General features: G+C 44.7%; 1 protein-coding gene across 4 annotated transcripts in view; it reads left to right on the plus strand.

The window, feature by feature from the left end:
• The window catches only part of Sec24d (SEC24 homolog D, COPII coat complex component), a 97,954-nt gene that overhangs the window by 33,829 nt on the left and 50,149 nt on the right, over positions 1 to 13,976 (plus strand). For all 4 annotated transcript variants that reach the window (XM_028881470.2, XM_028881469.2, XM_037207051.1 and 1 more), the window contains exon 8: positions 212 to 339. In XM_028881470.2, coding sequence (XP_028737303.1) covers positions 212 to 339 — 128 coding nt within the window. The remainder of the gene's footprint in view (positions 1 to 211; positions 340 to 13,976) is intronic.

Genomic DNA, 13,976 nt, shown 5'->3' on the forward strand with positions numbered 1-13,976 from the left:
TGGACTACATTAAAATGCAGCTGATGGAAAATGATAATAGTAATAAAACACTTATTTCCTATCTCTCTAGTGAAATTCAGCTTGTCTTATGTATGTCCTCAGACTGTGGATTACAGAATTTTGTAATTGTTTAGATGTGCTCTTGATTGAGTGTCTAGGGCAGATATTGACTCTAACCACGTTGTGCCTGCTGTGCCTTTGAATGACGCAGGCCACTCGAGCCCCCGGTACCTTCGCTGCACCGCGTACTGCTTCCCGTGCACATCAGACATGGCTAAGCAGGCTCAGATCCCCCTGGCTGCTGTCATCCAACCCTTTGCTGACATCCCGTCAAACGAGGTAAGAATGATCTTAAAAAAATGATTCAGTAGTTTACCTACTCCCAAGTTTGTCTTGTCAGTTTTTTACTCTACATTATTCCATACTCCGGGAAACTGGAGTAAACGTATACAATTTGAAAACAGTCGGCCATTCAATGCCTCTGTAAGCCAGAATCTCATAAGCAATATTATTAAATGCCCTGGGTACTAGTCAAAATCGTCCAAGTCATGTTTTTGACCTACTGTAATAGTGCACACAAAAAGTGTTGCCTAGGAGAACGTTGTGTAATGGCAAACCACGTGACTAGCATGGAGGCCTTGTGCCCATTTCAGGGCCTGCCATTGAGGTGTTTTGTTGGGAGAAGTCCTTGACCCTAATACATCTGCTTTAATAATTACTGGGCCAAAGTGTTCACAAACTAAATATTAGAAACATAAGGTAGACAAATCTATGTGTATTTGCTTATTAGGGATATGCCTAATATATAGTTCAGTAGTAAAAAAAATAGAAAAGTGATTCACATTTAAAGTGTGTGATTAGAGGTGGCTGTTACTGTTGATCAAGTATTAGGCTGCTGAAGTATTTGGTCAAGATATCCAGACTGCCGCAATTCTGTTCCTCCTGCAGCCATTCTTTTTATAATGGTCCTTAGTGACAGCTACTCAAATGCACCGAGAGAGAGGCCTATAGCAGAGAAAATCTTCAGTGAGGCTGTGACATGACCCATCCCAGGAGTGCAGCCCTATGCTGAGCCATTGGGTTCCTTTGGCTGGGCTAAAAGTTGGGTCCCCACTCCCCTCGCCAAAGACCCTCAGTCTTAGGTCAAGGGATCCTTAGAGGGAGGCTGGTCTACTCTAAATAGTAGCATCTAATTGGCGGGGGAAGATCCTCTGTTGGAGAGAACAGATCTGTTTCCTTTCCAAGGATGTGGAGGAGGGGAGGAGGGGAAGAGGGGAGAAGGGGAGGAAGAAAGATGGCACCCATGCATACAGTGGCCTTCATAGGCTGCAGGATCTCTTCTCTGGAGAATGGACTGACCTGGGTAGAGTGGGTCAGGGGGAGGCCTGGAACTAGGCTTGGAACTCTGGAAACCACATGTCCTGGATTCAGGGTCGGCTCAGGAAGCACATTCAGCAATTGCATTCTGTTCTGTCCCACTCTCAACAATGGTACGCAAGGCTTTCAAACTTAAATTATTTTATGTTTAACTGTTTGGCCTTTGTGTAAGTACTCACAGGGTAAGAAGAGGATGTTGGATCTCCTAGGATAAAACTTACAGATGGTTGTGTGCCCCTATAAGGGCGGGGAGTAGAACCCTGATCTTGTGCAAGAACAGTTGGCACTCTTAACCACTGAGCCACCTCCCCAGCCCCATCAAAACTCTTTAAAAAAGTCAAAATACTTAAGGAGGATAAGATAAGCCAGCACGTGTTAATAAAGAGATCCTGTGGTGCACAACGTGTTTATCTTAATTAAAATGCTGTAGTTATTGCCAACATTTTATTGAAGGGGCAAAAGGGAAGGGGGAAATGTTGTAACTATATTATAATGTCAAAAATATTTTAAATGTTGAACATACAGAAATTTAAAAATAATTTCATGTCATCATCTAAATACTATTAATGTTTGTTATTTTGTCACATATCTTCATTTTTATTTGTGTTTTTGGAAGCATCTTAAGGACAGTTGTAAATGTCAGTATACTTCACTTGTGCAAACGTTATTAACTAATGTCCAATATCTGCTTACTGAGACACGATTCATCTTTGATAAGAATGTACACCCTTTTGGGGTCTGGCAATCAACCCCAAGGTCTCATGCCTAAGAAATGCATGTCTTAAAGTCACTATGGGTTACATTTGAACTGGTCTATATACCTGTGTGACCTTGATGCCTATCCAAATCTAAACTCTCACAGTTACTCTAGAGAAGTAAGTACCCCTGCTCCTCAGCCATTCCCAGCCTTCACACAGCCTCCCTTCCTGGTACCCACTGTTCTGATGTTTTTCTGTGACAGATTGGTAGTACTCTTCTAGTACCTTATATGGTTAAAATGACAGAGGATAGAAAAAGCTCCTATAAAATTTGGAATGGTACACTTACTAGTTTGAAAAGGGTACACTTATTAGTATGCCATTCATATACCCATGATTTATCATTAATAATATAAATGTCAATATTTGTTATGATTTTTTTAGAGAATTAACACATCCTGGGTGTATGTCCTTTCTCCTTTACTGAGACCCAGTCCTCTTTCCTCCCTTCTTCTCTAGGGACAAACACAAACACACTTGATGATTTTTCTCACCTTATGACAATGTGCAGCATCCGTCTTCACTTAACTGAGATGATGACATTTGAATAAATGTGGACATTCACAGTGGACAATCACTTCTCTCCCCCGCTGCTTCCCCACCACTTTTTTCCAAACAGCCCTCACCCATTCTTGGAGATTCCTCCTACAACTAAACTATACACACTCCAGCACGCACATATTCATCCTGTAAGGAAATCAGTATGGAGATGACTGTATCAATGCTGGCCCAGCTGTGCCTTGCCCTCCACTCTTCTGCTGTCTGTTAGTGAGTCTTGCACTCGTCCCGTGCTGCTGTTCATAGAGCTGTGTCATCCTTAACAGCAGGGAGGCGTGCATGGAATAAGAAAAACATCATTACCACTGTGTGTGTCAGGGTGAGGCTCACACTGAGTTTGGAAGCACAGAGCTTTTGCAGAACCAAAGCTGAGGAGCTGTGTTCCTCAGTCCCGTAAATGTGCCTGGAAGAACCGTGGATTCACTCCTCCTCGGGGTGGGCTTGTTAAAGGTGTACGTTCTATGCCTTGCCTCGGAGATCTGTAACGTTCATAGTCAGGGGAAGATGAGTTTATATCTTAAAAGAAACCCCCAGAATATGTAAAATAAGGAAGTATTCTAGGCAGAAGGTCTGTTGCATATCAAAATCGTGGATGTGGGCTTTAGGCCCCGAATAGTATCGTTTTTTGGGTATACTGGGCTCATTGTCATGAATTTGCCCAATTTTTAACTGGGCACAAGCAAAAACTACTCTTGGTCCTCTCCTTAGAAAGCTAACTTGGCTCCAATATCCCTGGAAGGGGGCTGGGCTCAGTCAGTAAGGTGCCAACTTCACAGGCAATGAAGACTTCAGCTTTGATCCCAGTCCACAAGTAAAAGCTGGGCACAGCAGCACATGCTTGTCAGGGACAAAGAGACAGGTGGTCCTAGGGGATTGATGGACAGACAGTCTAGCTGATTAGTGAGCTCTAGGTTCGGTAAGAGACCCTGTCCCCCAAAATTAGTCAGACCGCAATAGAGAAAGACACCCAACATTGACCTCTGCCCCCTCTACACATGTACACACACATGCATATACTTCCATACACATCCTTACACCATACACAGACATGTGCTCACCCCGAGACACAACATACATATGCTTGGACTGGAACAAAACTCAACTGTTGTTTGCTGATGACATGACTCCTTAGCCATCTTATTATATGTTTGTTTCAATAGGTTTTTGTTGTTTTGAGACAAGGGTCTCATATAGGCTGGCCTCCATCTCACTATGCAGCCAAGGATGACCTTGAACTCCTCTCTCCACCTCCCAAGGGAGGAATGTGGTGTGGGGCTGGTAGCTAGGAGTTCCATGCACACAGGGCCAGTCCTCTGCCCGCTGAAACACACTCCCTGCCCCCAACCTTCCTGTTATGCCAGTACTAATAATGTCATCATTCAATAATGTGTTTCTAAAAAATTAAACCTGATATTTAAGGAGATTTGGGATGTTGTTGGGGAAAAGAACCCTTTCAGCCATTAATCCAAGCCTTCCCCCCAAATCATACAGACATTTATATCGAGACTGAATATATGCTTCCCGAGTTTAAAAGTCACTAGTTTTAACCGAATGCTATCTGTCCTCAAGCCTGAAATGTCCCTCTGTGCCATCTTAAGCTTCAGGAGAGTCTCCGAGCTTTCCAAAGCCACGAGCAGGTGAAGTTAGACTAATTGCTGACTTTTGAAATCGGGCTTGGGGAGGAGCTGGACTTCAGAATACAAATCCATTGCTCTTGCAGTGTTTGGAGCCAGTGTGCCCTGAGCAGCTGGATGCCTTTGACAGCTGCCAATCTTGTGCAGCCTCTCTCGGTCAGAAGCTCTGCCCCTGTCCTCCGAGCCGCAGGGGGAGGATCATTTTGAGTGGACAGATGTGAGGGACCTGCTATGACAGTGTCTCCTTGGTGAGAATTCCTGCTCAAAGAAGCACATTCATTTTACGTATTGAATCAGAAGGAGCAGGACAGGGGCGAGAAGGCGCTAAAGTTCCAGGGACTAGTTCTGGAGCGCAGACTTTGAGGAAGCGGCCACTCCGTGGGCTTAGCTGGACCTAGACAGGGAGAGCCACTGGCAGCCAGCCTGGGTCATTATCCCCATTTTAGAGAGAAGGCAAGCAAGGCGGAGGTGGGTGTGCTGAGAAGGTCAGCAACTATCAAGTGGCAGAGCTAGCACCCAAAGTCAAGCACCAGAGTTCTGTAAAGTCATATGCTCTCTCCCTCCCTCCCTCCTTCTCCCCCGACCTCCCCATTCAATCCATATCTACATACTCAGATGCTTCTCATAGATTCACCATGTTCAAAAGTGGATTTCTTACCTCTGTGCCTGTTTATTCTTCTATATACCAATAAGTGTTACCATCGTTTATCTAATGGCTCAGCTAGAAACGAAAACTCAGTAATTATAGTTAGGCAATAGAATGTGGAGGACAAGGCTGTTTTAGGATTTTGTGTTTTATTAAATGGTTTGTTTTTGTTTTTAAGATAGGGTCTCAATGTGTGTACCAGGTTGGCCTCGAACTTACAGAGATACACCTGCCTCCTGAGTGCTAGGATTAAATATGTGTGCCACCATGCCCATTCCTCAAGGAAATAAGTTTTTTTTTAAATACTTTTCTTGGGGCTGGAGAGATCACTCAGTGGATAAGAGCACTGTCTGCTCTTCCAGAGGACTCGGGTTTGATTCCCATCACCCACATGGTGGCTCACAATCATCTGTAACTCTAGTTCCAGAGGCCCTCTTCTGTCCTCTGTGGGCACCAAGCATGTACCTTGTTCACAGCCGTACATGCAGGTAAAAACATTCAGACCCATAAAATAAAAATAAATAAAAAAAAGATTGAAATACAATACCTTCCCTAAGCAAGAAGGTTCTGTAAGTACAGGTTTCCATATGAATATCATTTAAAATTATTGCCCTCTGTTATAGGTGGCTTGCTATTTCAGATTGCCTAAATGCTTAGGATTCTGTTTGTAGTGGGCTAACATGACCACCACCACCACACTGTAAAAGCTTTCTAAGTAATATCCTGATTTGGCATCTCTCAAAACCATTTATGTAGCACAGCTTTTTTAAGAGTTGGTTCTGTTGTTTGACAAACCTTTAGAAGTATGCATTGTGTTAGCAACAGCCTGCAAAATCAAACCTTGCCAGGAAGTTATTATCAGGGTCTGTTCCTGCCAGCGTTTGCTTTGGAGATACCTACTGCCTCCAAGGGCAGGGCTGTGTCCTCATTGTCAAACATCTCACACTGCTTTTAAGCTAGGCTTTAAGTGGGACCCATTTTCATGTTCAAATACAGTTAACCCCAAAGTATTTGTTTCATCAAGTTAAAATGTTTGATCATGTTAAAATGTTTCTTAAATCATTTTACTTTCGATGCAGTGTTTTAAAAACTGAGGCAGAAATCCTCTTGATCTCAAGTATGAAAAGACTGAAGACTGTAAATAATCTCATTTGGATGCTTTTCTATGAAATGTGAGAACTTTGCATTGGGTGCATCCCTAGGTATGCAATGAGTAATGGCCACTATAAAGCAGATGGCAGAAGCTTTTATTCTGTCTGTGGCTATTTGTGTGTACTTTTCTATCGCAAGTGAACACAATAATAAGGTCATTTGCTTCCTTGTTGCATTAGCAATGTTGAACTTTGGTCCATAGCTCTACACTTTGCTGAAGTTACTTTTCTTACTTTATGCTAGCAACTGAACTAGACATTAGAGATAATGAAGAAAACACCAGCTACTCTTGACCAAGACTTAAGGAGAATTTGCAAACATACAGCTATTTTTTTTTTCAGCGTGAAAAGGGGTCTATAAGTCTTGTATGTGGAGTTCACATTTAGGGAGCGTTTCACCTGAGATGTGATTTATTTATGTATTTCTTTTTAGGTATGAGTGTTCTGTCTGAATGCATGCCAAAGAGAGCTAAGGATCCCATTATAGATACTTGTGAGCCACCATGTGGTTGCTGGGAATTGAACTCAGGACCCTTGGAAGAGCAGCCAGTGCTCTTAACTGCTGAGCCATCTCTCCAGCCCTGAGATGTAATTTAATAAAGAAGGTTGTCCTACTGTTCATTGATTCTTTGATTCCTTCTTTGAATGATTTCATATTCTTATAACTCAGTATATATGAAGAAGATATGCCACTGGAAAGAAAAAAAAGAATGGGTGTGCAAGAGCTGGCAAATAGTGTTAACAGAAACCGAAAATGAGCCCAGGACAGTGAATTCTGCCAGGGAAGGGTTCACATCGATGTGGAAGGAACTGATCATCATGCATTTGACTTTCCAGCCAGCCCTGCGTGCACGAGGTGACATATTTTGGCAGAGAGGCTACTCTGTTTAATATACCAAAGGAAAAACATTCTGTCTCCCTGGGGCGTAGTTTATGTCAGGATGACCGTGTGCATCCATCCTCCTTTCAGGAAAATTACAGCTTGTAAAGTCCATGTCACCCTCCTCCTCCCTCCTCCCGTCTTTTCTCTTTTTTCTTTTACGAGGAATCTCTACAGGCCCGGGCTCTTTAAGGCCACAGGTCTAGGAATTGATGCTCCAGGAACTCTGGTTGGAAACTGGAGTTCTTCAGGCTCCACTGGGCGGAGAGATGCAGGCCAGGGTTTTGTTTGGTTAAGCACATAGAAGGGCATGCCTTTTGTTCCTCTGAGTTTGTGAATGAACTTGAATAGTGAAGCCAGTCCTTCACACTCCTGGAAGGCCAAGGTCACCCAGAATTCATCAGTGAATGGAGGAGAGTTCGTTTTGCATAAGTCGGATCTCCTTGGGGTTGTATAGACACAGATCAAGTAAACCACAGAAATGGTGTTAGTTTATAGGTCTTTAGACTTCTAAATCAGTATCTTCAGGATGGCTATTCATAATTGGGTCCATTAATAAATGATGCTAGTGAAGTGTAAGTTTGTATCATAGTATCATATATTGGACATTTTGTTTTGTACTTGTAAATGACTATAGATACTATTTATTATAGCTTTATTTACCTTTCCATAAACTCTGTGGTTAATAAAAAATCATTTTGGAATCCACTGATGTATTTTTAATAAGCTCATTCACATTCGTAAGAATTAACTTAGCTCGTTCTCTCTTATTAACAAGACAGACTACCCAGAAAGGACAGACACTAAGACAGTTATGAAGAACCTCCAGACATTTAGGGAACCAGTGAAAATTGACTCCACTTCTCAAATTGTAGTGTATGACAACCAAGGGACAGAAAACCAGGCAAGGAACCAGGAGGCGATTACAGGCCTCTGCTGGGCTTCACTGCTGAAACCTTGGCCTCTACTCGTGGGCGGAAGCAGTCTGTCTCGTACAGACTGCAGGACTAGAAGGCAGGGCCGCCTGTCACTTCCCCTGTCTCTGTTGAGTATCCACTGTGCACCGTCATGTCTGTATACTTCGTGTGTTATTAGAAGTTCACATGAGCAAATATGCACCCACTTTTACATGTATCTATGCTCTAGAATGAAACTACCCCCAAATATCGTGGCCTCAGAATTTAAAAGGAGACTTACAATTAAACTTACAATTAGACTTACAATTGAACAGATGTTTCAAAAGCCCTAATTACCTATTAAGATGTGTGCTATAATATCGACCAAAGCTTTACTGTAATATTTTGAATATATTAACCAAAGGAAAAACTTGGAAAGCAAAGTGCACATACTAAAATAGAAATAAGAGCAGTGGATGAAACATTAGGGGATCTTTATTGTATAAAGTTACTTTGAAACTAAATCTTAATCCCTCAGTGGTGTGGATCACTCTTGTGACTCTGTGAACAAGTCTGGCAGCTGAAGAATGTGGCCATACCCTTTACAGAGCTATGCTATCATGCTGCAGCAGACTGTGGTGAATTCACATTTGTCAGGGCAAAGTGTGTTTGAATTCTGCTTGTTGTAGCCAGAAGGTTTCTCGGGTCTCACCCTGCCCCAAGGTCCCACAGCCGCTTATAAAATAATCATTCAGAGGCTTAATATGAATTGCCAATTGCATGGCCTCTGGCAAACTTCTTGCTAGCTAGCTCGTATAACTTGATGCATTTCTGTTAATCTATAAGTTGCCACGTGGCCATGGCTTACCAGTATTTCACATCTTGTTTCTCCTGGTGGTGCTGGGGTGTGTCGTCCCCCCCCCCCGCCTTTCCTCTCTTCAATTTCCTGCCTAGTTATAACCTGACTTGCCATAGCCCAAACAGCTTTATTTTATCAACCAATCAGAGCAACACATATTCACAGCGTTTTGTTATAGTTTAGAAACAAAACGCACCAAGCTAATTTTCTCAATCACAAAGCAGTTCTCTAAAATCTTTTATTTGTGTTAGATGAAGAATGACCTCAGGGTAATAAGTATTAAAGGAAAGCATCTTGCTGTAGTTTTAACGTACAGGGAAAGTAAGTTTTTAGTTTACAGTCTGGTGGTCTGGGGTGCCGTGTCTACAGCCTGAGGCTCGACTAGAGACCAGCTTCTCTGATGGGAGCTGGGGTTCGGAGACAAGCCACCTTAAAGTGAGCTCCCTAGCGCCTGCTGGCTGATATTCAAGTTAGTGGGGGGTGGGGGGGGGAGAGGGGTGCGACCCCGACACCCACTTACTTAGAGAGGCAGGGTGTGGAGGGGTGTGCTGGTCAGACATCAGCTTGGAGACTGGAAGCTGTTCTCCTGCTTCTGTGTATTATAAGGACTGGACAGAGGGTTCAGGCATGGGGGTAAGTGCCTCTACCCATTGAGCCATCTTGCCTGCCATTTTATTCATCTTTTAGATTTCAGTTTAGTTACCACTTCAGTAGAACTTTCCAATTCCCCCACCCCCTACTGTCCTCTATACCTCCCATCGCAGTTTCAAAAAAATTTGAGAAAAAGTTTCAAATACATGTATTATTTTTCATAGATGTAATTGTGAAAAAGATGGTGATTTGATTTGTTATGCTCCTTTATACAATAAGATTCATGATTATATAATCACATCTTCAATTATAGCAATATTTCAATGATCATAAATACCATGATCCACACAGTAAACATTGCCATTTGATTGGTACTTTATAAGCAGTGTCCATTTTTGTGATGGATAACTGATTGATTGTTGTCTTATTTCACAATGGGATTTCAGACTAGCCACTGATTTGATTCAATAAATAGTTGCAGCTCATGCAGTTTGGGCTGGATGGTGTTCTGGGCACGTAGGATGTGCTAGTGAAGAGCAGACAAGGGTCTGGCCCCGGGAGAGAGTCTGTTCTAATGCTGGAGGTAAGACCCCAGATTATCTAACCCTGTGGAGGAAGAGAGAAGAGAGCAGCCGAGGGACTTGGCAGCTTCTGGGATCGGGCTTCAGGTTAAACTGGATGGGTGCTCAGCTAGGCTGGCCTGACACAGTGCCATCACCTAAGTCCCTGCGCAGATGGAAGTTGTTTGGACATGTTTTCATGACTGGGAAGAGACGGACGAAGGGAACTCCTCCCCCACGCACTGGTAATTCTTACAGACCCAAAGACGGCTCAGCTTTGGATTTATTATTTCAATCCTTCCAACTTCTATTTGAGGAAGAGAAGGCTAGCATGTACCCTATTAGGGCAGAAACACACTTGATTGATTCAAAGGGATTTAAGTCTAAGATAAGCTCCCAGTGTCCCTGGAGCCGTGTGTGTGGAGCAATGAAGCATGCCTTCTGCAAGTGGCCTGCATTTGAACTCTAAGATACGGTTCTCCTTCAGAAATAAAAGTGCAGCTACATAGGGTCGAGGTTTATGAGAAGCGGAAGGGACTGGCATTGAACAGCAGAACTCTTGTGCATCCAATTCACTGTGCAGAGCATCCTCAGAAATTTCTAACATCTGTTCCAGCAAGAAGAACGATGCTGATCTTTGCAAATGCATCCCTCTGCTGTCCGCCTAACTCAGTCCAGGCAGACCATTTTTAGTCTCAGGAACATTATCTTTTATGGTGCAGTCCTGTACCAGTGCTGCCTTTCGGGCAACTTGATACTGCCTCCCTCTGTGCTGATAGTCATTTCTAAGACTGTTTACTTTAATTATGTGCATCTGTGTATGTCTGCATACGAATTTGTGTGTGTGAGTGTAATGCCTGCAGAATCCGGAAGAATTAGATGCCTGTAGCTGGAGTTACAGGTGATGGCGTGTGAGCTGCCTGATGTGGGTGCTGGGAGAACTGAACTCTGTAAGAGCTGCACTGCAGATTCTTAACCACTGAGCCATCTCTCTAGGTCGGTGCAGATACTTACTTTCCCCTTTGAAGGTATAGTAGCTGAGTTACCAGAGGCAGCTGCCTTCATAGTCTTAATCCTATGTGACCTTCCCAGGAAAAGGCCCACCTGACATTTGAGGGCTGGATAGGATGGCCTCAGCTGTGTTTACTTTAAAACAGATGTGGCCATTCTGGAGAGGAGTCACACGGTGTGGTTATTGATGCCTATCTGAGGATTAACTGAGCATGTTCAGGCTTACATAGCATTGGGGTCTGTAGAGGCTAACCTGTTTCCATGCTTTGAAAGCCCACCATTCTCTCCCTGCTGGTGGGATGCTCCGGACATGGAGGAAGCTGCTGGGGCTCCTGAGTTCTCACTCTGCAGCAGATCTCCACTCCAAGTAAAAGGCTCTACCTGCAGATCTGGGGATGGGGGTTATCAGACTCCAGGCTTACTCCCAGCTGATGAGGTCTGCTCCTGGGCACTGAGGGCAGGAATCCCTTTCCCCATATCCTTCACTGCTGGGGCCAAGCCTGCTACCTGTGCTTCTCAGCTTCTTAGCGCCTGGCCCTCCGCTTTCTACGTCCTATGGGGCTTGTCTCCTGCCTGTGGCTGTGGAATTCAGGCACCTGTGATGTTTCTCTGTTCCCAGGGCCGGCCCCAGGGTAGCTCAGTTTTAAACAAGGGGTTGTCTTTCAAAATGGCACCTGGCCATGGCCCTCTGAGCTGGAGACCTCTCTCATCATAGAATTCATTGTCCCAGCAAGACCAACAACTGGAGTCGAGGCCATGAGAGCTGTGGGATTAGCCAGTGGGTAGGACTGCCTGTTTCTTATCCCCACGTCCCCTGACCTTTTGGATGAGACGTCTCCTTCCCTCACTGCCAGCCAGAGATCCAAGTGGCTGGAGCTGGGCTTGGCATGGCCATTTTCTTTGTGGTACTTTGCCCTCTTGTCTCTCCACGCTGTTCACCTGTCTGTTGTGTGTGTGTGTGTGTGTGTGTGTGTGTGTGTGTGTGTGTGTGTGTGTGTGTAGACTCTTCTGCTCCATCTCTCTTTGGAACCGTCTGTTTCCTTGTTCTGTTTCTTCTCTTTCACTGGGTCACATGGGCTAGGTCTCAAACCCTGGACAAATGGCTGAGGTGCCCATTAACTCATCAAAGTGGACAAGTGGATGTTGGCTGCCAGATTCTCCCAGCATCCCTCGGTCTCTACCTGTTACGGAGCCCTTCTGGCTGGCATACCCCACCCCCTACCCTAGTCTTCTCCTGCCCTAGGACTGGGCTGCCCTTCCCCCAGCTGCCCTTCCCTATATAATCCAACCATTCTTGTTACCTGGCTCTTTCCTCGACTCTCTTGGCCAGTCTCTTGGCCCAGGCTGCCCCTTTGGTCGGCAGCTGCTCCCCCCCCTGCCCCCCAAGCTTCTCCTCACAAGGCTCAGGGTCTTGTCCACTCTGGACTCTCCCAGATGCCTCTGCCTCTGGCTATGCTCCCCTTTTTATCTATAATAAACTTTCTCCTCCACCACACCTGGAAGCTGTCATGGCTTTTTCTTTTTCTTTCTTTTTTTTTTTTCATTCAGTGTGGAAGACAGCTTCTCTCTAGCAGCGCTGTTGAGGGGGAAAATGGAAAATCATCCAAACTTTCAAAAAGATAATTTTCTGGAAAAATAAAATGAAGTAGAGCCAAGTACAAAAATTCTTAAAAACATAAATGTGATCTTTGAATTGTGCATAGAAGATACATGATGTGATATTTAATAGTACTCAGAAAAAAATACTCTTCAGGCAGGCAAGTCACTATGTGTTTGGAGACTGCAGGAGGCAGGGACTGAGAAAAGAGCTTGGGACTGACTGCCTCCGGGACTTCAGGCTGGCCTGATGACAGGGCTGTCCCCTGTCCATGAAAGCCAGCATGCGGTCATCCTCAGGCTCAGCTGTGTCAAGGGCCCCATGTGCCAGAGGGTCACCCAGAACGCTGCTCTTCAGTGACTCTTCCTTGGGAGAACCTCAAGGCCAGTGTGGACCTTGTTACAGAGCAGTACCCAGAGAAGAGCCCATTGGTTTCAGATCATGTGACCATGTGCTCTGTGACGTCCGAGCTGCAGCTCCTGAGCCAGGAACACTGACTCTGAGATGGTTTCTGAAGATGCTGTCACAGGCCGAAGTGCACAGTGAAGCCTGTGATCAGGACTCGGTGACCAGCCAGGAAGCTCCATTTGGAGACTTTAAAGATTGTGCCAGCCAGTGCCGAATTCACCCTCCTGCTGGCAGGGGTTCATGACGTCACTGGCAGGCCAGCAGTTCAGTGGGAAGAGGAAAACCTGAAACCCAGGTTGCCAGGCTAGGATGTGGCAGAGGCATTCACTGAACTGTGCAGGAACTGGAGGGCCCGGGGAGTGTGCGCCCGTTTTCTGGGGTGGAGACTAACAACACTGGGTCTCATGTTTACACACTCTTCCCAAACAAGAGCATGCCAATTTTGTCCAAAGAAATAAATCCTAAAAAAGAGGGAAAGGGGACTGGAGGTGGGGGAGGGGGGTGAGGGACCCCAAATGTGTGTGTGTGTGTGGGGGGGCTGTTCACATGAACGCTGGTGCTAAAAAGAAGGCAAGCCCCTAGGGGTGGGGCTGGCGCAGTTTCCCCCCACCCCAGGTTAGCTTATTATTTATTGGTGTTGTCATTGTTCAGGTCTTCTTTAGGCAGCCGGAGTGTTCCAGCAACATTGTGGATGTTATTTCCCTCTCATTTTTGAGAGAGAATTGTTTTTTTTTTTTCCCAGAGATGAGCCTCCTACTTGGTTATCCAATACCAAAGGGTCAAATTTTTTTATTCATATAAACAAAACTAAATGGTCTCAGTAGTTTATAGCTATATATTTATGTGTGCACATATATGTGTGTGTTGTGTATACAAACACACACACACACACACACACACACACACACACACAGAAATAATAATAACGAGAAAGAGGCCATGAATTTGAGGAGGAATGAGGGGGATTTGGGAGGGATTGGAGGACACAGGAGACACAGGAGGGCTTGGTGGGAGAAAAGAGAAGAGGAGAGATGATGCAATTATGTTTTA

The sequence above is a fragment of the Peromyscus leucopus genome, chromosome 6 (genome assembly GCF_004664715.2).
Source record: "Peromyscus leucopus breed LL Stock chromosome 6, UCI_PerLeu_2.1, whole genome shotgun sequence".
Lineage (NCBI taxonomy): Eukaryota > Metazoa > Chordata > Mammalia > Rodentia > Cricetidae > Peromyscus > Peromyscus leucopus.